Source organism: Tachysurus fulvidraco, chromosome 9, assembly GCF_022655615.1.
Source record: "Tachysurus fulvidraco isolate hzauxx_2018 chromosome 9, HZAU_PFXX_2.0, whole genome shotgun sequence".
In the NCBI taxonomy this organism is placed as follows: domain Eukaryota; kingdom Metazoa; phylum Chordata; class Actinopteri; order Siluriformes; family Bagridae; genus Tachysurus; species Tachysurus fulvidraco.
In genome coordinates, this window is record NC_062526.1 from 18,581,737 (window position 1) to 18,600,177 (window position 18,441).

Here is an 18,441-nt window from a genome sequence, read left to right on the forward strand (position 1 = left end):
GAAAAGTTGAAAAATAGCGCTTAGTCTCCTGACTATTTCCCATCGATTTGGCATTTTGTATCTTGGCAGTAAACATATGTCAGATCCATTGACTGGTCAATGCTGTGGCATACTGTAAGCTTCCCATTAGTGTGCAAACTGTCAAACAGTATTGAAATACAGTGCTCAGGACTGGAAGGCATGAAGTGTGCAGGGTGAATGCTAAACACTTGCAGTGTTAATGGAAGAATTGGGATAATGTGCATGAAATTAATTCATCTTTCATAAGAGAATAAAGAAATGATCAATCGAGCACTCATAGGCTGGTAGTTTGTAGATGTAATAGATGGAAAAGCATTTTGTTCTGGAGTCTAAAAACACTGAGAGAATCATCTGATCAGACACCGTGACTTACTGTGAAGCTATAGCACTCTTTATTCTAAGAAGTATTCTTTTTTTTGTCTCCCTCAGACATGGATTAACCCCACAAAGAAATTACTACATTGTTGGAATTATAAGTAATGTGAATTATTCTTTGGAATAGCCAGGACCTTTCAGGTGTCCCGTGTCCATACAGTTCAAAATATGTTCTCTCGCAATCGATTCGATGGCCAGGGAGGGACCGGGGCCCCACAGTATGGCCGACACAAGAACAAGCCGGTGGTGCAGAAGAGGAGGCAGCCGAACCCAAGGGTGGCCATCATGCTACGTGGGAAGATCCACCGTCTCCTTCAGGGCTCTGCTGATCACTCTGTTCCAGCTTCACATCTTTACTATGCTGGAATTGAAGAGGAAGATCTAGAAGAGGCCAAGGACATGCAAAAGGAACAGAGCTGCTGCAGGAGGGGGATTGCTTCTGTCGAGGTCTGCAACCTCCCGCCAGTCTCAAATGGAAAAGAACACGATGGAGTTGCAGGAGCATGCTGCGTTGGAGAGGTCGAGCTGAACCAAGAGGGAGGCATACGAATCCCTTGCACTTTGCAACACATCAATCCAACAGAGTTACACGCAACTCAGGATGTCAACGGACCATCGTTTGCATTTGGCAGAGGGCTTGCTGGTGGGACTTCAACAGAAAGAAAAGATCTGCTTTGCCGGTTTAACATGGTGATGCAGGACAAGATTGTGGAGGAAGATGAGGATGTTGATGCAGAGGAGGAATCGAGTGCCATTATTGAGCATATACTGAAGGAACTGAAGGGCATCAATAAAATCCAGGAAGAAATCTCAGACCTACGGGAGTATCTGTCTTCTGTCCGTGGATCTGTTGAAGAGGTGTCCAGCTGTGTCGATGCAGTTTTAATGGAGATTGAAGGAATTCGCTCAGGTACCAGGTCTGGTGTGGAGACATGGCCTGGTGCAGGGTCCAAGCATGAACATGATCAATCAGACAGTCCTTTTAGAGAGACCTGTGACAAACTCCGTGCTCTAGAACCTATGAGTTCTGGTATGCAAGCAGGGTATAAAGTGTTCGATAAACAACGCAAACAAACGTGTCCCCTGAGGCTACAAAAAGACTCCTGTGGAGCTGCATCTAAATTTACCACAACTAGTGACACTGGCCATAATCTCCTTGGACATGGTATGCCTGAACAAAGCTCGGATATATCCCCAAACACAGTAAGAAGGAAGCAAAGTCTTGACTACCTCGAACATCAAGATGGTCAGGACTGTTTCAGTACTAGCTCCCTTTCCTCGGGTCAGAGTTCTAAGTCTGAATCTGACCAGGAGAGACCTTCATCTGGACAAGTGCACAGAAGAGATGAGGCACAGAACTGGAATCAAACAAGCCTGGAACCCAGTGGGAGCAGGGAGACGAGGTGGAGTGGAGATTATCCGTATTTCAGAAAAGACAGTTTTGAAGAAGGCACTGGAGATAGGGATACCTGGGACCTTTTTAGAGATGAAGGTGCTTCTACTGAACTGGAAGAATCAACTTCAGAGTGCACTGCAGTCTCTTCCAGTCTGCACTACAATTCTCCTGCTAGCACATGTAGTAGGGATGAGTGTCATGGTCATAGAAGTAAACCAAATCCATGCAAGGTGGATGGACATGCTGAGGGCTCAGCTGTGGACTACAGTGATTTTGTAGGTGTTTGTGATTATTCCAAAATGACACTTCCTTCAACACTAAGTCATAAGTTTACTGTTGCCGATTGTAAAGTGAATCTTACAGGTTCCTCGTCTGAGACCAGCACATACCCTGCTGTGAATTCGGAGTCTACAGGGAACACAGTCTGTCTAGTGAAGCCAGGTTATGCAACAAGTTCTCATGAATACATTCTTGAACAGGAGATGGAAACACACCATGAAAGCAACAATGTAGGGTTTAATGTTAAAAAATTTGGAAGGGCAGTGCTGGATTTCAGATCTGCACTGAAGATGGCATTAAAGAAGCTAGATGCAGATGATGCAGCCACAGTGGAGAAAGCTGAAAGCTCAAGTGAGCCTCAAGCAGGGCAAGACTTTCTGGACAGTGAATCACCCAGTGAGGAGATGGACTCTCTTTGTGTTGAGACCCTACAAGCAGACAGTTTAAATGCAAACCGCTCAGCACCATCTCGAGACTGCACATCAGATCCTGACCATGTAGAGCCAAAGGAGTCCATCTCATCCTCTTCAAATCCTTGTGACACCATAACAGAATCTGTTGAGGGCAGCATGCAGGCTATGGATACTATGGATACAATGCTTTTCTCAAAACTGCAGCTCTCTAGCCATACAACTACGGTCTGCCACCCCGACCACCTGACCACCGAATCACGCTCAGTCTCTGTGCCTGCTGAGAAAACCTCAGAGGACCCCACAGGAGCACAGGCAGAGGATGGAGCACAGGAAGGAAACCAACATTCAGAATTGAGCATGAGAGATGTTCGTAGACTAAAGTGCCTGAGAACCTTCCAGCAGATCCTTAGAGAGAAGAGAGAGAGCAGAAGACGCCTCGGCATGGTGACCATGTTCTCAGGGTCTGAAGGTGATTTCAACCAAGGTAATTTTAACCCTTTTAACTATGTTCATCCGCAGCTAATTTCACCTTCTCTGTAATATCCTGCAGTGTTGATGTGGAGAATGTTGTTGATCAAAGTGAGAACTCATTTCTTGTCCTACACTTCCAATTTTTTTTTTTAAATTGGCCAGTAATTTTGATTTAACTTACTGTAGCAGGTTATGAAAGTTAATGTAGGTGTGAGGTATTCAGCTACACGTGGGGGAAAATATCACACATACGTATACAAAAGTCTCTCATTTCTCTCTACTGTTTTTATAAACAGAAATAACCAAATAATTTTGTGCAATTTTACCTCTTTTTGAGTTAATTTACTCTTCTGATTATATCACCCACTTATGTCTGCACTCAGGGCAAATTAATCACTCGCTCTGAGAACAGAGCTGAACAAAAAGACGGAGAAAGAAAGTAATGAGGGCTGTAATACAAAATGAATTATACATCTTCATGAAACTTTTATCAATTCAAGAATTGAAGAATCGATAGCAAAAACCTCAAATTCTCTCTCTCTCTCTCTCTCTCTCTCTCTCTCTCTCTCTCTCTCTCTCTCTCTCTCTCTCTCTCTCTCTTATTGATTCTGCCTAACTGTAGTTTTTGTTGTTTGTGTGTCTGTGTTTGATTGCAGATGGGAGTCAGGATGAAGTCCAGGTGATGTTTTAAGTTGTTTGAAAGGAGACTAAGCGATTGTTTGTACTGCAGATGTTTAATTGTGTTTCTCTGAAAGCCTTCCATCTATGTCTGTGTGATGACGAGATTATTGCCCTCACTCATATTTGTTCTCCCTTGTTTTCGAGAGCCATTAGAAATGCAGCATGTATTCAGTGTCACACGTTTTTATAGCACTTTAAAGCAATAAGGTTCTGTTTCCTGTTTGAGAACCCAGAGTGGTGAGAGACACCATGTGGACTATATGAGTCAAACACTTCATGTGACAAAAGCAAATTAAACATGTAATAACACATATTAGCATGAGGACCTGCTGGTCATCGCTGTTTTTGCAGAGTCATGTGTTATGTGTCTCGAGTGTTATGTTACAAGTGTGATGTCAAAAGGTTTGTGGTTTTGAGCTCCTGCTCCTCAGTTCTGATTTGATGTACACTCCAAACTCAATCAAGCAAACAACAAGGCAACTTATTTTCTCTTTCCTACTGGCCTGTTTTTTTTGTTTGTTTTTTTTGTTTTTTTGTGTGTGTGTGTTGTCATGATAGGTTGATCATGCTTTATTTTCCAAACAGACACAGAGTAAAGATGGAGGATCAAACCCACAACCATGGACCAGTACTGGGTATTATCTCTCTCTCTCTCTCTCTCTCTCTCTCTCTCTCTCTCTCTCTCTCTCTCTCTCTCTCTCTCTCTCTCTCTCTCACTCTCTCTCTATCTATCTATCTCTCTGTCTCTCGGTCTCTCTCTCTCTCTCTCACACACACACACACACACACACACACACATACACACATTCTTGCTCTCTTGCTCTCTCTCCGTTTTAACTATAAACACTTACTTAAAACCTACAGATAAATAATGTGAAATGAACTTTTATAAATAAATACTGTCACTCAGGGATTTTCATCACACAGAGAGAGTATAAATTAGTTATTTAATAGTTTATGACAGCGCTAAAATTTCCCTGAAAGTCATTGGAGTTGAAACCTGAACTGAATCATTTTATAATTAAAAGTTATGACTAAGAGCTGTGTGTGTGTGTGTGTGTGTGTGTGTGTGTGTGTGTGTGTGTGTGTGTGTGTGTGTGTGTGTGTGTGTGTGTGTGTGTGTGTGTGTGTGTGTGTGTGTGTGTGGGTGTGTGTGGGTGGGTGGGTGGGTGTTTGGGTGTGTGTGTGTGTGTGTGTGTGTGTGTGTGTGTGTGTGTGTGCGCGTGCAGTGGAGGAGGAGGAGGGATCTTTGGGATTGACAGCATGCCTGATCTGCGCAGGAGGAAACCGATCCCTTTGGTTAGCGAAGTGGTAAGAACTTTAAAATCTGTGTGTTTTGAAATTGTTAAATTTTTATGACAATTCAATAAAGTGTAATGAAACCTGGAACATCACCGAGTGTGAGGTTTAGTACATGTGGAACTGAAGAAGTTATTCTCTGATGATAATAACGCAATAAATCTTTTTAACTGATCTTTTTCTTCTTCTTCTTTTTCTTCTCTGGTCCTCCTTCTCGTCTGGTACTGATGATGTCCAGGCTATGGTAAGATTGAATTTTTTATTTCACATTAGCACATTTAAACCTCATGCCATGCATCAGTAAGAGCCATTCTGCAGCTGGCCAGATGTGTAATGCAGCAGTGTGGTCTGTTTATTAATGGTGCTTGCAAAGCAACATTCTTGTTATTGTGCTGGACAAAAGTTTGGTGCGTAACTTGTCCCGCAGTTTTTGTCCTAGACCCATGGACGAGGTGTCAAATCGACCGGCTCATTGAAGAGAGGTGTGCTATGACTTTTATAAGCGATCAGAATTCCGGAATTCCCGGTATGGAAGCTCAAATTTTTGGCTTTTTTTCCCCACCAGGTATTCGCGTGACGTCACATGTAGCCCCGCCCCCAAAATAAGCAAAATCAAAAAGTTAGCACAACATGGACATGTCATATATCAAAACACTCAGCACGATGAAAGAGAACTTGCCACATGCAAACACCATTCACATTTTCTTCAGGAAATGTACATTCTAGTTTTCTTTACTGTTCATTCCCGATACCTAGGCTGCTGATTGGGTCAGCTCCTTCTTATGCTAGACAGGCCATGCCCACAAGTGCACAAGTCACACAGGGTCAAGGTTGAGCAGCAGACAACAGAATAAATGATCTCAGAGAGGCATGATGGTACATGGACCCTGCTGCAGCCACCTTTATCATTCACACTGACCCAACGCCGGCCTCCTCCATCACTTTCCTGCGGCTGTGTGGTGGGTGTGTGTGTGGAGTGGAGCACTGAAACACAGCAGACAGAAAATATCGAGCAAATGTAACAGCGGCATGACGAGGAGAATTCCTCTCTCACCCACACGTGTGGACCTCGCTGTGCGTGACTGAGACGTAAAGTGTGTATTGGCTTTGTGCTGAACCACGCAAACACGGCAGCACCCACACCGAAGCACACGGCCATCAGCTGTGACTCAGCTGCTTTACACACACACGCACACGCCTTTAGCCTGAATGCTTCAAAAGTGGATTTTTTTTTCCCCCCTCAAACAGAACAAAATGCCTCAGGCTCCTGGAGACATACTACTGCTGCTAAGAAATTAAAAAGAAGAAAGAAAGCTAGAAAGAAAGAAAACCTGACTGATGTGTTTGTGAATATGTAGAAAAAGAGCAGCGGTTTATTCTCTAACACCGAGTGAAGATCTTTAGAAAAATATTAATTGCTGCTTTTAGGCTGACGGGATAAATACAGGCTGCTGAACCCCAATGATATTCAGCATCATGTCAGCACTAAGATGTTCATGTTGTGTTTAAATCTGTGTAATGTTCTCTTCTGCTGAGGAGCGAATGATTTGAGTCATTACACTCTTCTAATCAGACGTCCTGCTTTTGTTCTTTATCTCTCACTTCTCTTTATTTATATGACACCTCTGTCTCAGTCATTGGTGCAGTCCAGAAAAGCCGCCATTTCGTATTCCCTGGCGTCTCGACCCTCACTCAAGGACGAGGATCTGGTAACACGCACACACACACACGCACACACACATACACACACGCATGAACACACACTCACACACAAACACTACTTTTCATCTTCAACACACACTTTTTCTGCACTACACTGTACTGATTTTCTGCACTACACTGTTAAAGATTTAACAATATAAGGGAATAAATCAGCGTGTAAACACGTAGACCGAATCAGAGTTTCATGAGCCGCTTGATTCAAATAAAAAATGGAAGCGTTGGGTTCACCTGATGAATTAGAGGTCCTTTAGCTCACTCACCGATGCACGCTCGATATTCACGTTGAGGGAAAACCACGTTGAGGGAGAAATATTTTCTCACTACTCCCTTTCTTCAGAATTAGAACACAAGAAGAACCAGAGTCAAGAGCACGAATTGAGGAATAGTTCAAAAAAACAGGAAGTCAAACATTCAGACAAACAAAGCCGGAGTATGGATGCAGATCAGATTCATTCCATCTGCCAAGGTCACAGAGTAGCATTTAAGATTTTCACCTCTGTTCCTATGGTGATGGTTTCTGACTTTACAGCCCTGTGAAAATTTAAAAAACCTGACAGGACAGCAAATTCACTGACGTGAAAAAGACATGACCGCTATCGTTTGAGTAGCAGTTATTGCACTATAGGTGACCTTTGACCTAAGAAGTTTGAGCCAGTAGAGAAGAGGTACGTAGGTGTGAAGGTGGTTGTCTTTCCGATAGAGTCAGTAAACATCACACACACTTCAGCCTCGCTGTTTTCTTACTGACGTTTCTCACACATCTGAAAAGTAAAGTCCACTTCATCCTCTGATATAGGTTGTAAATGTTTCTGTGAGGAATCTCCTATTAGCTCAGTGTTTATTTAGGTCCCAGCTATAAGGAAGTGAAAGTAGCTCTGTGAGGTGCCACATCTCACACTGTTGCTTGGGCTCAGGAGCATAATTAATCTCAGGAGAATAATTGGAAGGCGTCTTTACTTCAGTTTCAGGGTTTTTTTTTATCACAGCATCCTCCACACCACCTACACAATGGTTAGTTAATTACTCTGAGGTCTCACGCTCTGATTTCCCCCCGGTTCCTCCCTCGCAGAAGAGTCACGTGTACAAGAAAACGCTTCAGGCTCTGATCTACCCCATCTCCTGCACCACGCCACACAACTTCGAGGTGTGGACAGCCACCACACCCACCTACTGCTACGAGTGTGAGGGGCTGCTGTGGGGTCTTGCACGCCAGGGCATGAGGTGCACCGAGTGTGGGGTCAAGTGCCACGAGAAGTGCCAAGAGCTTCTCAACGCCGACTGCCTACAGAGTGAGACACAACACTGCACCAACACCATTCACACCTGATCGGTTCTGGATTCTGATTGGTCAGAAGGTGCTAATTAATGATGCAGAAGAAAGACAGTTTGAGAGTCAACTTGGCGTGGAGAACAAGAGAAACCAGAACCAGGAAAATACACACAAACGCCTAAACTCTCTCTCTCTCTTTCTCTGTGTGTGTTCAGGGGCAGCGGAGAAGAGCAGTAAAACAGGTGCAGAGGACCGAAACCAACACATCATCTCCGCCATGAAAGACCGCATGAAGATACGCGAGAGGAACAAGCCTGAGATCTTTGAAGCCATTCGCACCGTCTTCATTGTCACCAAGCTGAACCACGCTCAGCAGATGAAGACTGTTAAACAGGCCGTGTTGGACGGGACCTCCAAATGGTCCGCTAAGATCTCCATCAAAGGTGACACGTCTTATTTTGCTCATAATTACCTTCAGAATTATTGGCACCCTTTTGAAAGTAAGTGGACAGTGTATCAGTTTAATGCTTGTGTTTATATGTGTGTCACGTAACGTCTCTGCTGCTACACATACACACACCTGGCAGAGTAATCACTCTGATTGGATGGTCCTCTACTAATGGATCTTAAATTGTGATGCTGCTTTGCTTTCAGACTCTTCAGACTTAACTGCATTAATATGAGACTCACGCAAATCTCCACAGTGGGCAACTCTGGAGTCACAACATCTCTGTTCTTCACTGTTTATTACAGTACATGTTCTGTTGTGCTGGACGTGTATCTAACCTGTGGTGTTTGTCTCGTGTGTGTGTGTGTGTGTGCATGCATGCGAGCAGTACTGAGTGCTCAGGGTCTACAGGCTAAAGACCGCACCGGCTCCAGTGACCCCTACGTTACGGTGCAGGTGGGCAAAACCAAGAAGAGAACCAAGACCATCTACGGAAACCTGAACCCCGTGTGGGAGGAAACGTTCAACTTGTGAGTCGTGTGTTAATCTAACACCTCTGATTATGTCTGATCAGACTCTGCACTCTGATCTACTACATGATCATTTAATACTAATATTAACATCAAATTATTTATAAAACACTTTGAACAACTTACCAAACACTTACTAGCAGCAGCAGCACTGAAGTGTTAACCAGACAACTGCAGCTCGATACGCTTACAGACACATCATCACTCCATCATACTCTAGATTAGTGTCAAATCTCCAATGCTGCTCTATTTGTTATAAACAAAGTAAAAGGACACGCCCACATTTCCATATATGGGCTTCCAGCATAACTTTCTGAACCTTTGCTGGTCTTAGCAACATCTGCTGCTCCATACAGCCAGAGATGTCTCTGACTCCAAGGCACGTCCACTCAGATCGTTCAGACAAGGACACGCCCACATCTCCATATATGGAAATCTTGTTCCGTCTTGATCTTACCTGTGTGAGGTATTGATGTTTCCTCTCTCCCTCTCTCTCTCTCTCTCTCTCTCTCTCTCTCTCTCTCTCTCTCTCTCTCTCTCTCTCTCTCTCTCTCTCTCTCTCTCTCTCTGTCCATCCCTCCCCGCTTCCTCATGCAGCGAGTGCCATAACTCATCAGACCGTATAAAAGTCCGTGTTTGGGATGAAGATGATGATATAAAGTCTCGGGTGAAGCAGAGGCTGAAGCGAGAGTCAGATGACTTTCTGGGTCAGAGCATCATTGAGGTCCGGACACTGAGCGGAGAGATGGATGTGTGGTACAACCTAGGTGGGTCTCACCTGTGTGTGTGTGTGTGTGTGTGTGTGTGTGTGTGTGTGTGTGTGTGTGTGTGTGTGTGTGTGTGTGTGTGTGTGTGTGTGTGTGTGTGTGTGTGTGTGTGTGTGTGTGTGTGTGTGTGTGTGTGTGTGAATTTCACTGTGCTGTAATGTTTATGTGACAAAATAAAACCTTCTATTCTATTCTAATGTGTGAAACATGATAATGCTGTACACTGTACATGAGAGAAATTCTAGAGTCTGAGTAAAAATGAGTCTAAGAAAATCACAGACTCTCAGCTTTCAGGCTGAAATCCTCACACTACTATCCCTTTATCATCCCTTTACCAGAGTCTCATAGAGCTTTTACACCTTTATCATCTTACTCACCCACTCATACCTGTGTGTGTGTGTGTGTGTGTGTGTGTGTGTGTGTGTGTGTGTGTGTGTGTGTGTGTGTGTGTGTGTGTGTGTGTGTGTGGACGTACAGAGAAGCGCACAGATAAGTCGGCTGTGTCAGGAGCCATCAGGTTGCAGATCAGTGTGGAGATTAAAGGAGAGGAGAAAGTGGCACCGTACCACCTACAGTACACCTGCCTACATGAGGTACTCACACTCTTATACACACACAAACACACACAAACCGAGGTTGCATGTTGCTAAAATTACAGCTCTGTGTCACATTTGTATGTTGAAAACACGTCACTTGTTTGGATCCTGATCAGATTTTAATACCACACCATAACACAGAAGCAGCAGTCAGTTATAATGTGTGTTTCCTTCAAATCTTCTTAGTTCTTAGTTCCTCTTCAGGTCTAAGTGTTTGACTGTCCTCCAATAACACCAGCATAAACATCTGTGGCATCTTTTAATCTCCTGCTTCAGTAATCAGGGAGCATGTGTGAGAATTTAATGCATCAGGAGGGATTAGTGTTGATGTGTGTGTGTGTGTGTGTGTGTATGTGTGTGTGTGTGTGTGTGTGTGTGTGTGTGTGTGTGTGTGTGTGTGTGTGTGTGTGTGTGTGTGTGTAGAATATCTTCCACTACCTGATGGACATTGAGGGACAGGGTGTGGTGAAGCTGCCTGATGCTCGTGGTGATGATGCTTGGAAGGTTTATTTTGATGAAGTGGAGCAGGAAATTGTAGACGAGTTCGCCATCCGCTACGGCATCGAGTCTATCTACCAGGCAATGACGTACGTGTGTGTGCGTGTGTGTGTGTGTGTGTGTGTGTGTGTGTGTGTGTGTGTGTGTGTGTGTGTGTGTGTGTGTGTGTGTGAGATCTCAGTGAAGGAATTGAGGGCTCTGGACATCTCTTAGGGTTAAATGAAGAGTTTTCTCTCTCTCTCTCTCTCTCTCTCTCTCTCTCTCTCTCTCTCTCTCTCTCTCTCTCACACACACTCTCTCTCTTGCTCTCCAGACATTTTGCGTGTCTCTCCTCTAAGTACATGTGTACCGGTGTTCCTGCAGTGATGAGCACTCTGCTGGCAAACATCAACGCTTTCTTTGCTCACCCCACCTCCAGCACCAGTGTTTCCGCAAGTGACCGCTTTGCAGCCTCCAACTTCGGGGTCTGATTTACACACGTACACAAAAAGGAGAAAGAATAAAGAGAAAAAGAACGAGAAAAGAGAGAGAAAGAAAAAAGAGAGAGAGAGGCCCAGAAAAAAAGAAGATGAGTTAAAAACAGACGGAGAAAAGAAATAAAAAGAGAAACAAAAAAAAGAGAAAAGAAAAAAGATATAAAGAGAGAGAGAACAGAAAAAAGAAAACGAGAAAAGAAAGAAGAGAAACAGAGACACAGAGAAAATAAAAACGAGAGAAAGAAAAGAAGAGAAAAAAACACGAGACCATACAAAAGAACAACATGAAAATAGACAAAAAACGAGAATAGACAAGAACACAGAAACAACAAGAACCACACACAAGAGACCAGAACAAGACACCCCACACCGATACCAGACACACGACACCCCACACCCTGGACCAGACACACGAGACCCCACACCCGAGACCAGCACACACGGCACCCCACACGCCGAGACATACCACACTTATACACCACACGAGAACAAGACCACAACAAAAAGAGGAGACCCACAGACGAAACCAAAAAAGAGACACAGAAACCCGAGACCACACCACCCGACGAAAAGACCAAAACGGACACAGAGACCCCAGCACACCCGAGGATCGCTCACTAGAGCGAGACCATAAAAGGACAAAAGAAGACGAGAGATACGAGAGAAAATAAAGAAAAAAGAGAGAAGAAGTAAAAAATAGAGAGAGAAAAGTAAAAAGAAAAAAGTATAGATGAAAACAAAGCTTAGAGAAAAGATGAGACACAACGACACACGAGGAAGCAGAGAAAGAGTACCGATACGGAAGACAAGATATACACGACAACCAAACACCGAGAACTTTATGTACACAAGACACAAACACACCCGAGACCAGAAACACGAACCCCGACCACGATACCAAGACAAAGAGACCCACACCCGAGAACAGAAACACCGTGCACACCCGGGACCAGTGACACAGAGACCCCGACACCCAGCCAGACTACACAGTAGGCCCAGAGAGAGAAAAGAGAAAAATAGAGAAAAAGAAAACATAGAAAAAGAAAAAATAGAGAAAAGTAGCAGAAAAAGACAGATAAAAGCAGAAAAGACATTGAGCAAAAGGAAAAAAGGACGAAAAGAAAAAAGAGAAAAAACAGAGAATCAGATCACACGTAGACCCCACACCCGAGAAATAGACACACACACCCCACACCCGTAGACAGACGACACTACACCCCACAACCGAGACCCCCACACCGAGCCAGACACACGAGAACCCAACCGAGGACAGACACACGAACCCCACACCCCCCCGAGAATCCAGACACACGACAACCACACCGAGATACCACACCGAGACCAGACACAAAGTACGGAGACACACACCCGAGGACCAGACACCGAGACCCCAACCCGAGACCAGATACACCTCGAAACCTCCACACCCGTAGAATCCCACACCCCGAGACTCAGACACACGAGATCCCCACACCCGAGACCAGACACACAGACCCCACACCCGAGACCAGACACACGAAAACCCACACCCGAGGACCCGACACACTGACCCCCACACCCGAGACCCACACCCGAGACCCCACACCCGAGACAAGACACACGAGACCCCACCACGCGCGATCCAGACACACGACCCCCACACCGAGACAGACACACGAGACCCCACACCCGAGACCAGACACACTAGACCCCACACCCTATACCAAACACACGACCCCACACCGATACCAGAAAAATCGAGACCAATACACCCGCACAAGACACACTACACCCCACCACCCGAGACAATACACACGCGACACCCCACACCCGATACCCTTAACACCCCACCCACCCCATCACGATTACCACACCCTATACCCCACACCCTATACCATACACCCCACACCCTATACCATACACACTACACCCCACACCCTATACCATACACACTACACCCCACACCCTATACCATACACACTACACCCCACACCCTATACCCCACACCCTATACCATACACACTATACCCCACACCCTATACCCCACAGCCCGCTACAATTAACACATAGACCCCCCACCCAGACCAGACCACGACACCCCACACACGAGAACCCACAACCCGAGACCAGACACCCGAGGATCTCCCACACCCGAGAACAGACACACGACACCCAACCCGACCGACACCCCACCACCCCACGACCCGAGACCAGACACACGACACCCACACCCGAGACCACAGAGACGAGAAAAAGTAGGACAGAAGATAAAAGAGAAAACACCAAAAGAGAGAACAGATAATAGAAATAAAAAAGTATAAAAAGAGAGACAAATATATAGAGAAACATAGATAGAGACACCCTAGAAACAGTAAAAAGTAGACAGAGAAATAAAAAGAGATAGAAAAGACAAAATAGAAAAGAAAAAAGAGAAAAGAAAAAAGAGAAAAGGACAGATAGATAAAAGAAAAAAGATACAGATATAAAATAAAAATAGAAACCCAAAACAAATAGACAACGAAACAAGACACACCATGAAAATAACAATACTACATTACACACAAAATATTAAAGACAAACTACAAAACACACCCTATACCATACACACTATACCCCACACCCTATACCATACACACTACACCCCACACCCTATACCATACACACTATACCCCACACCCTATACCATACACACTATACCCCACACCCTATACCATACACACTACACCCCACACCCTATACCATACACCTTACACACTTGACCCTACACCCAACACCCTATGTTCCATGGACTGTAGCCATGACAGATGACGTTTTCATCTGTGTATTTTCTCAGTGTTCAGTGTCTGAATGCAGAATGTTTTCTGAAACCTCATAGTGTAATGGACAAAAACTGAAGTGATAATTTTGGTGAAACCTAGAGCAGTGCATTGTGGGATCTGGATCTCTGTGGAACAGCCCTGAACCTTTAAGATCCTCCTACACATTCTGTAGTCACGAATTACCACTCAACACACACACACACATCTCCTGGCTTTCACAGAAATTTCACAAATAATGTGTGTGTAAAAACAATACCAAACTTAGTTTAGTATAACCCTGTTGATGTGTTTGCTGTGTGTATTACAGCGAGAACGCTTCATCAGGCTCCTGGATCAGTTACACAACTCCCTTCGCATAGACTTGTCTAGCTACAGGGTCAGTCTCACACTCAAACACACACGTATACTTTATGAATTAAATGTTTTGTATATCTACTAATTGTTCATGACGTGTGTGTGTGTGTGTGTGTGTGTGTGTGTGTGTGTGTGAACTGTAGAATAATTTCCCAGCCAGCAGCAAATCTCGCCTATTAGACCTCAAGTCCACTGTAGACCTTCTGACCAGCATCACCTTCTTCAGAATGAAGGTAACACACACATACATACAAACACACTCTTTTGACAACAGTTTGACAGTATAATTTTTATTTATTGAATAAAATCATGCTATATTTGTGAAACAACTTAGCTCTGTGTGTGTATATGTGTGTGTGTGTGTTTGTGTGTGTACAGGTACAGGAGCTTCAGGCGCCCCCACGGGCTGCTCATGTGGTGAGGGATTGTGTGAAGGCGTGTCTCAACTCCACATACGAGTACATCTTCAACAACTGTACTGAGCTTTACAGCACGCAGTTCCAGACACACACACAGCCTGTGAGTACACAGACACACACACACACACAGACACACACACACACACAGAGGTGTGTGGTTTGGAACATGCCTACGTAATCACTTCCCATCGTGTGTGTGTGTGTGTGTGTGTGTGTGTGTGTGTGTGTGTGTGTGTGTGTGTGTGTGTGGGTCTTCTTCAGCAGAAACGAAAGAAAGAGGGGGATGGGGAAGAGGAGAAAAAGGAGGATCTAAATGAGGAGGAGGCAGGGCCAAGCATCCTGAACCTGGACTTCTGGCCCAAAATTATCACACTCATAGTGTCCATCATTGAGGAGGACAGGAACTCATACACACCAGTTATAAACCAGTTAGTATCTCACACACACACACACACACACACACACACACACACACACACACACACATACACACACACACACACACACACACTATACTCTATACTTTATACTGTACAGAACACTATAACTGTGTGTGTGTGTGTGTGTGTGTGTGTGTGTGTGTGTGTGTGTGCAGGTTTCCTCAGGAGCTGAATGTAGGGAGACTGAGTGCTGATGTCATGTGGACGCTTTTTGCTCAGGATATGAAGTATGCACTAGAAGGTACTAACAGCGAATATGTGTGGGTGTGTGTACATGTGTGCGTGTGTATAAAGTGTACATCATGTCTTTGTCCTTCTTCCTGTCTCTCCTTCAGTCCACAATCACATCAGCCTCAAACACTGGAAATACGGTAACGGTCATGAGGTCACAAGGTCATGAGGTCACTGTAGAGTGTAATAGAAAGATATAATAAACATAAATAATAACGTAAACAATAACACTAACTTGGAAGTGTGTCAGTGTGTGTACCATATATACACACACACACACCATCCATCCATCCATCCATCTATGACGTCCAATCATTCAGTCATCCATCAGTTTATTCACCCAGCTTTCTTTCTTTCTTTCGTTCTTTCTTTCTTTCTTTCTCTTTTTCCTTCTTTCTTTCTTTCTTTCTTTCTTTCTTTCTTTCTTTCTTTCTTTCTTCAGCTGTTTATTAATATATCTGTTAATTATTTGACAAAGTCAGAGCGCATTTGACACATTGACTTGTTCATTTTTCTGCTCATTAATTTTTTTTTCCACTCGTAGATTCTGTGGACATCTTTTTATTCATCCATCCATTCATTTCTTCATTAGTCCATTAGGAGCAGCTGTTTAACAGTCTGTGTGTAGTTTAGTACCAGTGTGACCTTTGACCCCTGACTTTATGGAGTCGATTTCAGTTGAACCCTTAAAGGGTGCACCAGGTAGTGTACAGGGTGTGATTTACGTGCTGAGTGTGTAGTGTAGTGTTTAGTAGGACCAGTAGCTCCTCTATTTCCTTCACTTCCCCTTCTCTCTGATCACGTCTTCGTCTTTGTTTTCATCTGTGTCTGCTCTTTGTATTTTCCTTTATCAGCCCCCGCCGTATTCCGCATCCGCAAGCTGTATTTCAGCACCGGTAAGCAGCGTGATAGACCTCAGCATGGGAGATTCTGCACTTCTTTCATTACACTTTTCTATTCTTTTCTTTTATCTTTGGGGGTTCCTTAAAGCAGCACATTATCATTTTAGATCTGGATTTGGGACACAGCCGCTCAAATGTTCAGAGATGTAGCAGCTGCTGAAATGTTAAATCCAGAGGAAAGAGTTTTACAGTGTTCTGCTGAAACAGAACACACACCTGCTCAGTGCTCTCTGGTGATGTGTAGTGTGTGTGTGTGTGTGTGTGTGTGTGTGTGTGTGTGTGTGTGTGTGTGTGTGTGTGTGATCTCAGGGAAAAAAGGTTTAAACAGAGTTATCTTGTCCTGTGTCTTGTTTGTGTTCATGTTATGTTACGACCTTAGGAGAAAAACACTGAAAATATTCTCGCTCGCTGAAATAAAGAAAATAACAGCACTCGACAAAGCAGTCTCTTGTGGGCGTGTAGCAATCGCTACTGTCATCTCTTGTGGTGAATGTCTAGGTTATCTCAAAAGCTAATTTCAGGTTGTGCGTGTTTATCTGATGACACCAGCGCACATGCACTGTAATGTGTGTGTGATGTGTTCAGTGGTGTAAAAGATTCGCTGTGTGTACTGAGGACGTCTGGTGATGTGGAGAGCAGCAACATTTCCAACAGAGTGACTTTTAGCCTGGTTAAAAGGTGTGTGTGTGTGTGTGTGTGTGTGTGTGTGTGTGTGTGTGTGTGTGTGTGTGTGTGTGTGTGTGTGTAGAACACGAGAAACACAGGCTGTGTAAGAGTTCTGACTACATGAACCTTCATTTCAAAGTGAAGTGGCTCTACAACGAGTACGTCAGAGATCTGCCCTCTGTCTCGAACACGGTGCCCGAGTACCCAAAGTGAGTACACACACACACACACACACACACCCACACATACTCACACACATACTGTACACACACAAACACCCCTCTAATCATGTTGTGTGTCTGTGTGTAGCTGGTTTGTACCGTTTGTGCTGCAGTGGTTGGGTGAGAATGAGGACGTGTCCATGGAGTTCATGCACGGTGCTCTGGAGAGGGACAAGAGAGATGGGGTACACACACACACACACACACACACACACACACACACACACACACACATATGAGCACATACACATATAGACACACTCACAAATGCATACTTGGAGGAGTTTGTTCTAGATGGTTCAGGTGTCACATTCTCTCTGACATTTGACCTCCAGTTCCAGCCGATGTCTGAGCATGCTCTGTTCTCCTGCTCGGTGGTGGACGTCTTCACTCAGCTCAACCAGAGCTTTGATATCATTAAGAAGCTCGACTGTCCCGACCACAGCATCGTGGCCCAGTACCACCGCCGCTTCGCCGAGGTACTCCAGCAGGTCACTCATGTGATACCTGGTAATGACAGCCATCATGACTGTGTGAATAACTGCACGTTTCTCCACCAGACCATCAGTAAAGTGCTGCTGCAGTACTGCACCTCTCTGTCCAACAGCTTCCCATCTTACTGCGAGAAGGAGAATACGGTCAGCAACTTACTCACACTCACATACTGTACACTCCATCTGTAGTGGAAGTCACCTTCAGTGTAAGTGAAAAGAGAGGGAGTGTGATTGTGTGCGGCGGCGGGGATGGAGGTGGGCTTCGCGTGGGGGTGCTGTGATGGCAGGGGGTTGGGGTCTGGTGTGGTGCGGGGGAGGGTGCAGCTGTACTTCGTGGGAGGATGAGGGTCGTGTACCCAGGAGAGAGGCGTATGTATGTGTTTGTTAGTAAGGATGCGCAGAACAATACCTTTTTTTTTCTCGTTAGTTTCAGAATGATAGTAAGAAATGATCATAGAGTACTTTTTAGGATGGGTTCAGTCAGAGAAGGAACTCAACATTTTAAATTCTCAAAACCCAGCTGATGTTATATTAGACTGAGATCCTACATGTCAGCTACAACTGATGTTTAAAGATATGGTGTAGTGGAGAGAAAAGAAGAAAGATAAAATTTTTATATACGGAATAAGTTTATTAAAAAAAAAAAGGTTTTAATCTATATCTATTACTCTCTC

General features: G+C 44.4%; 1 protein-coding gene across 6 annotated transcripts in view; it reads left to right on the forward strand.

The window, feature by feature from the left end:
• The window catches only part of LOC113656789 (protein unc-13 homolog B), a 75,410-nt gene extending 57,435 nt beyond the window's left edge, over positions 1-17,975 (forward strand). For 4 of the 6 annotated variants that reach the window (XM_047818337.1, XM_047818335.1, XM_027168186.2 and 1 more), the window contains 20 exons: positions 4,222-4,271; positions 4,866-4,947; positions 5,174-5,179; positions 6,570-6,644; positions 7,727-7,946; positions 8,143-8,370; positions 8,764-8,905; positions 9,503-9,672; positions 10,150-10,265; positions 10,692-10,855; positions 11,080-11,230; positions 14,348-14,416; positions 14,538-14,627; positions 14,773-14,913; positions 15,075-15,241; positions 15,409-15,494; positions 17,135-17,261; positions 17,362-17,458; positions 17,609-17,752; positions 17,834-17,975. In XM_047818337.1, coding sequence (XP_047674293.1) covers positions 4,222-4,271; positions 4,866-4,947; positions 5,174-5,179; positions 6,570-6,644; positions 7,727-7,946; positions 8,143-8,370; positions 8,764-8,905; positions 9,503-9,672; positions 10,150-10,265; positions 10,692-10,855; positions 11,080-11,230; positions 14,348-14,416; positions 14,538-14,627; positions 14,773-14,913; positions 15,075-15,241; positions 15,409-15,494; positions 17,135-17,261; positions 17,362-17,458; positions 17,609-17,752; positions 17,834-17,956 — 2,448 coding nt within the window. In that variant the 3' untranslated portion in view covers positions 17,957-17,975. Of the gene's footprint in view, positions 1-450; positions 2,969-3,611; positions 3,635-4,221; positions 4,272-4,865; positions 4,948-5,173; positions 5,180-6,569; positions 6,645-7,726; positions 7,947-8,142; positions 8,371-8,763; positions 8,906-9,502; positions 9,673-10,149; positions 10,266-10,691; positions 10,856-11,079; positions 11,231-14,347; positions 14,417-14,537; positions 14,628-14,772; positions 14,914-15,074; positions 15,242-15,408; positions 15,495-17,134; positions 17,262-17,361; positions 17,459-17,608; positions 17,753-17,833 lie in introns of all 6 variants that reach the window. The other 2 variants (XM_027168184.2, XM_027168185.2) reach the window with 2 other exon arrangements.
• The last annotated feature ends 466 nt before the right edge of the window (positions 17,976-18,441 follow it).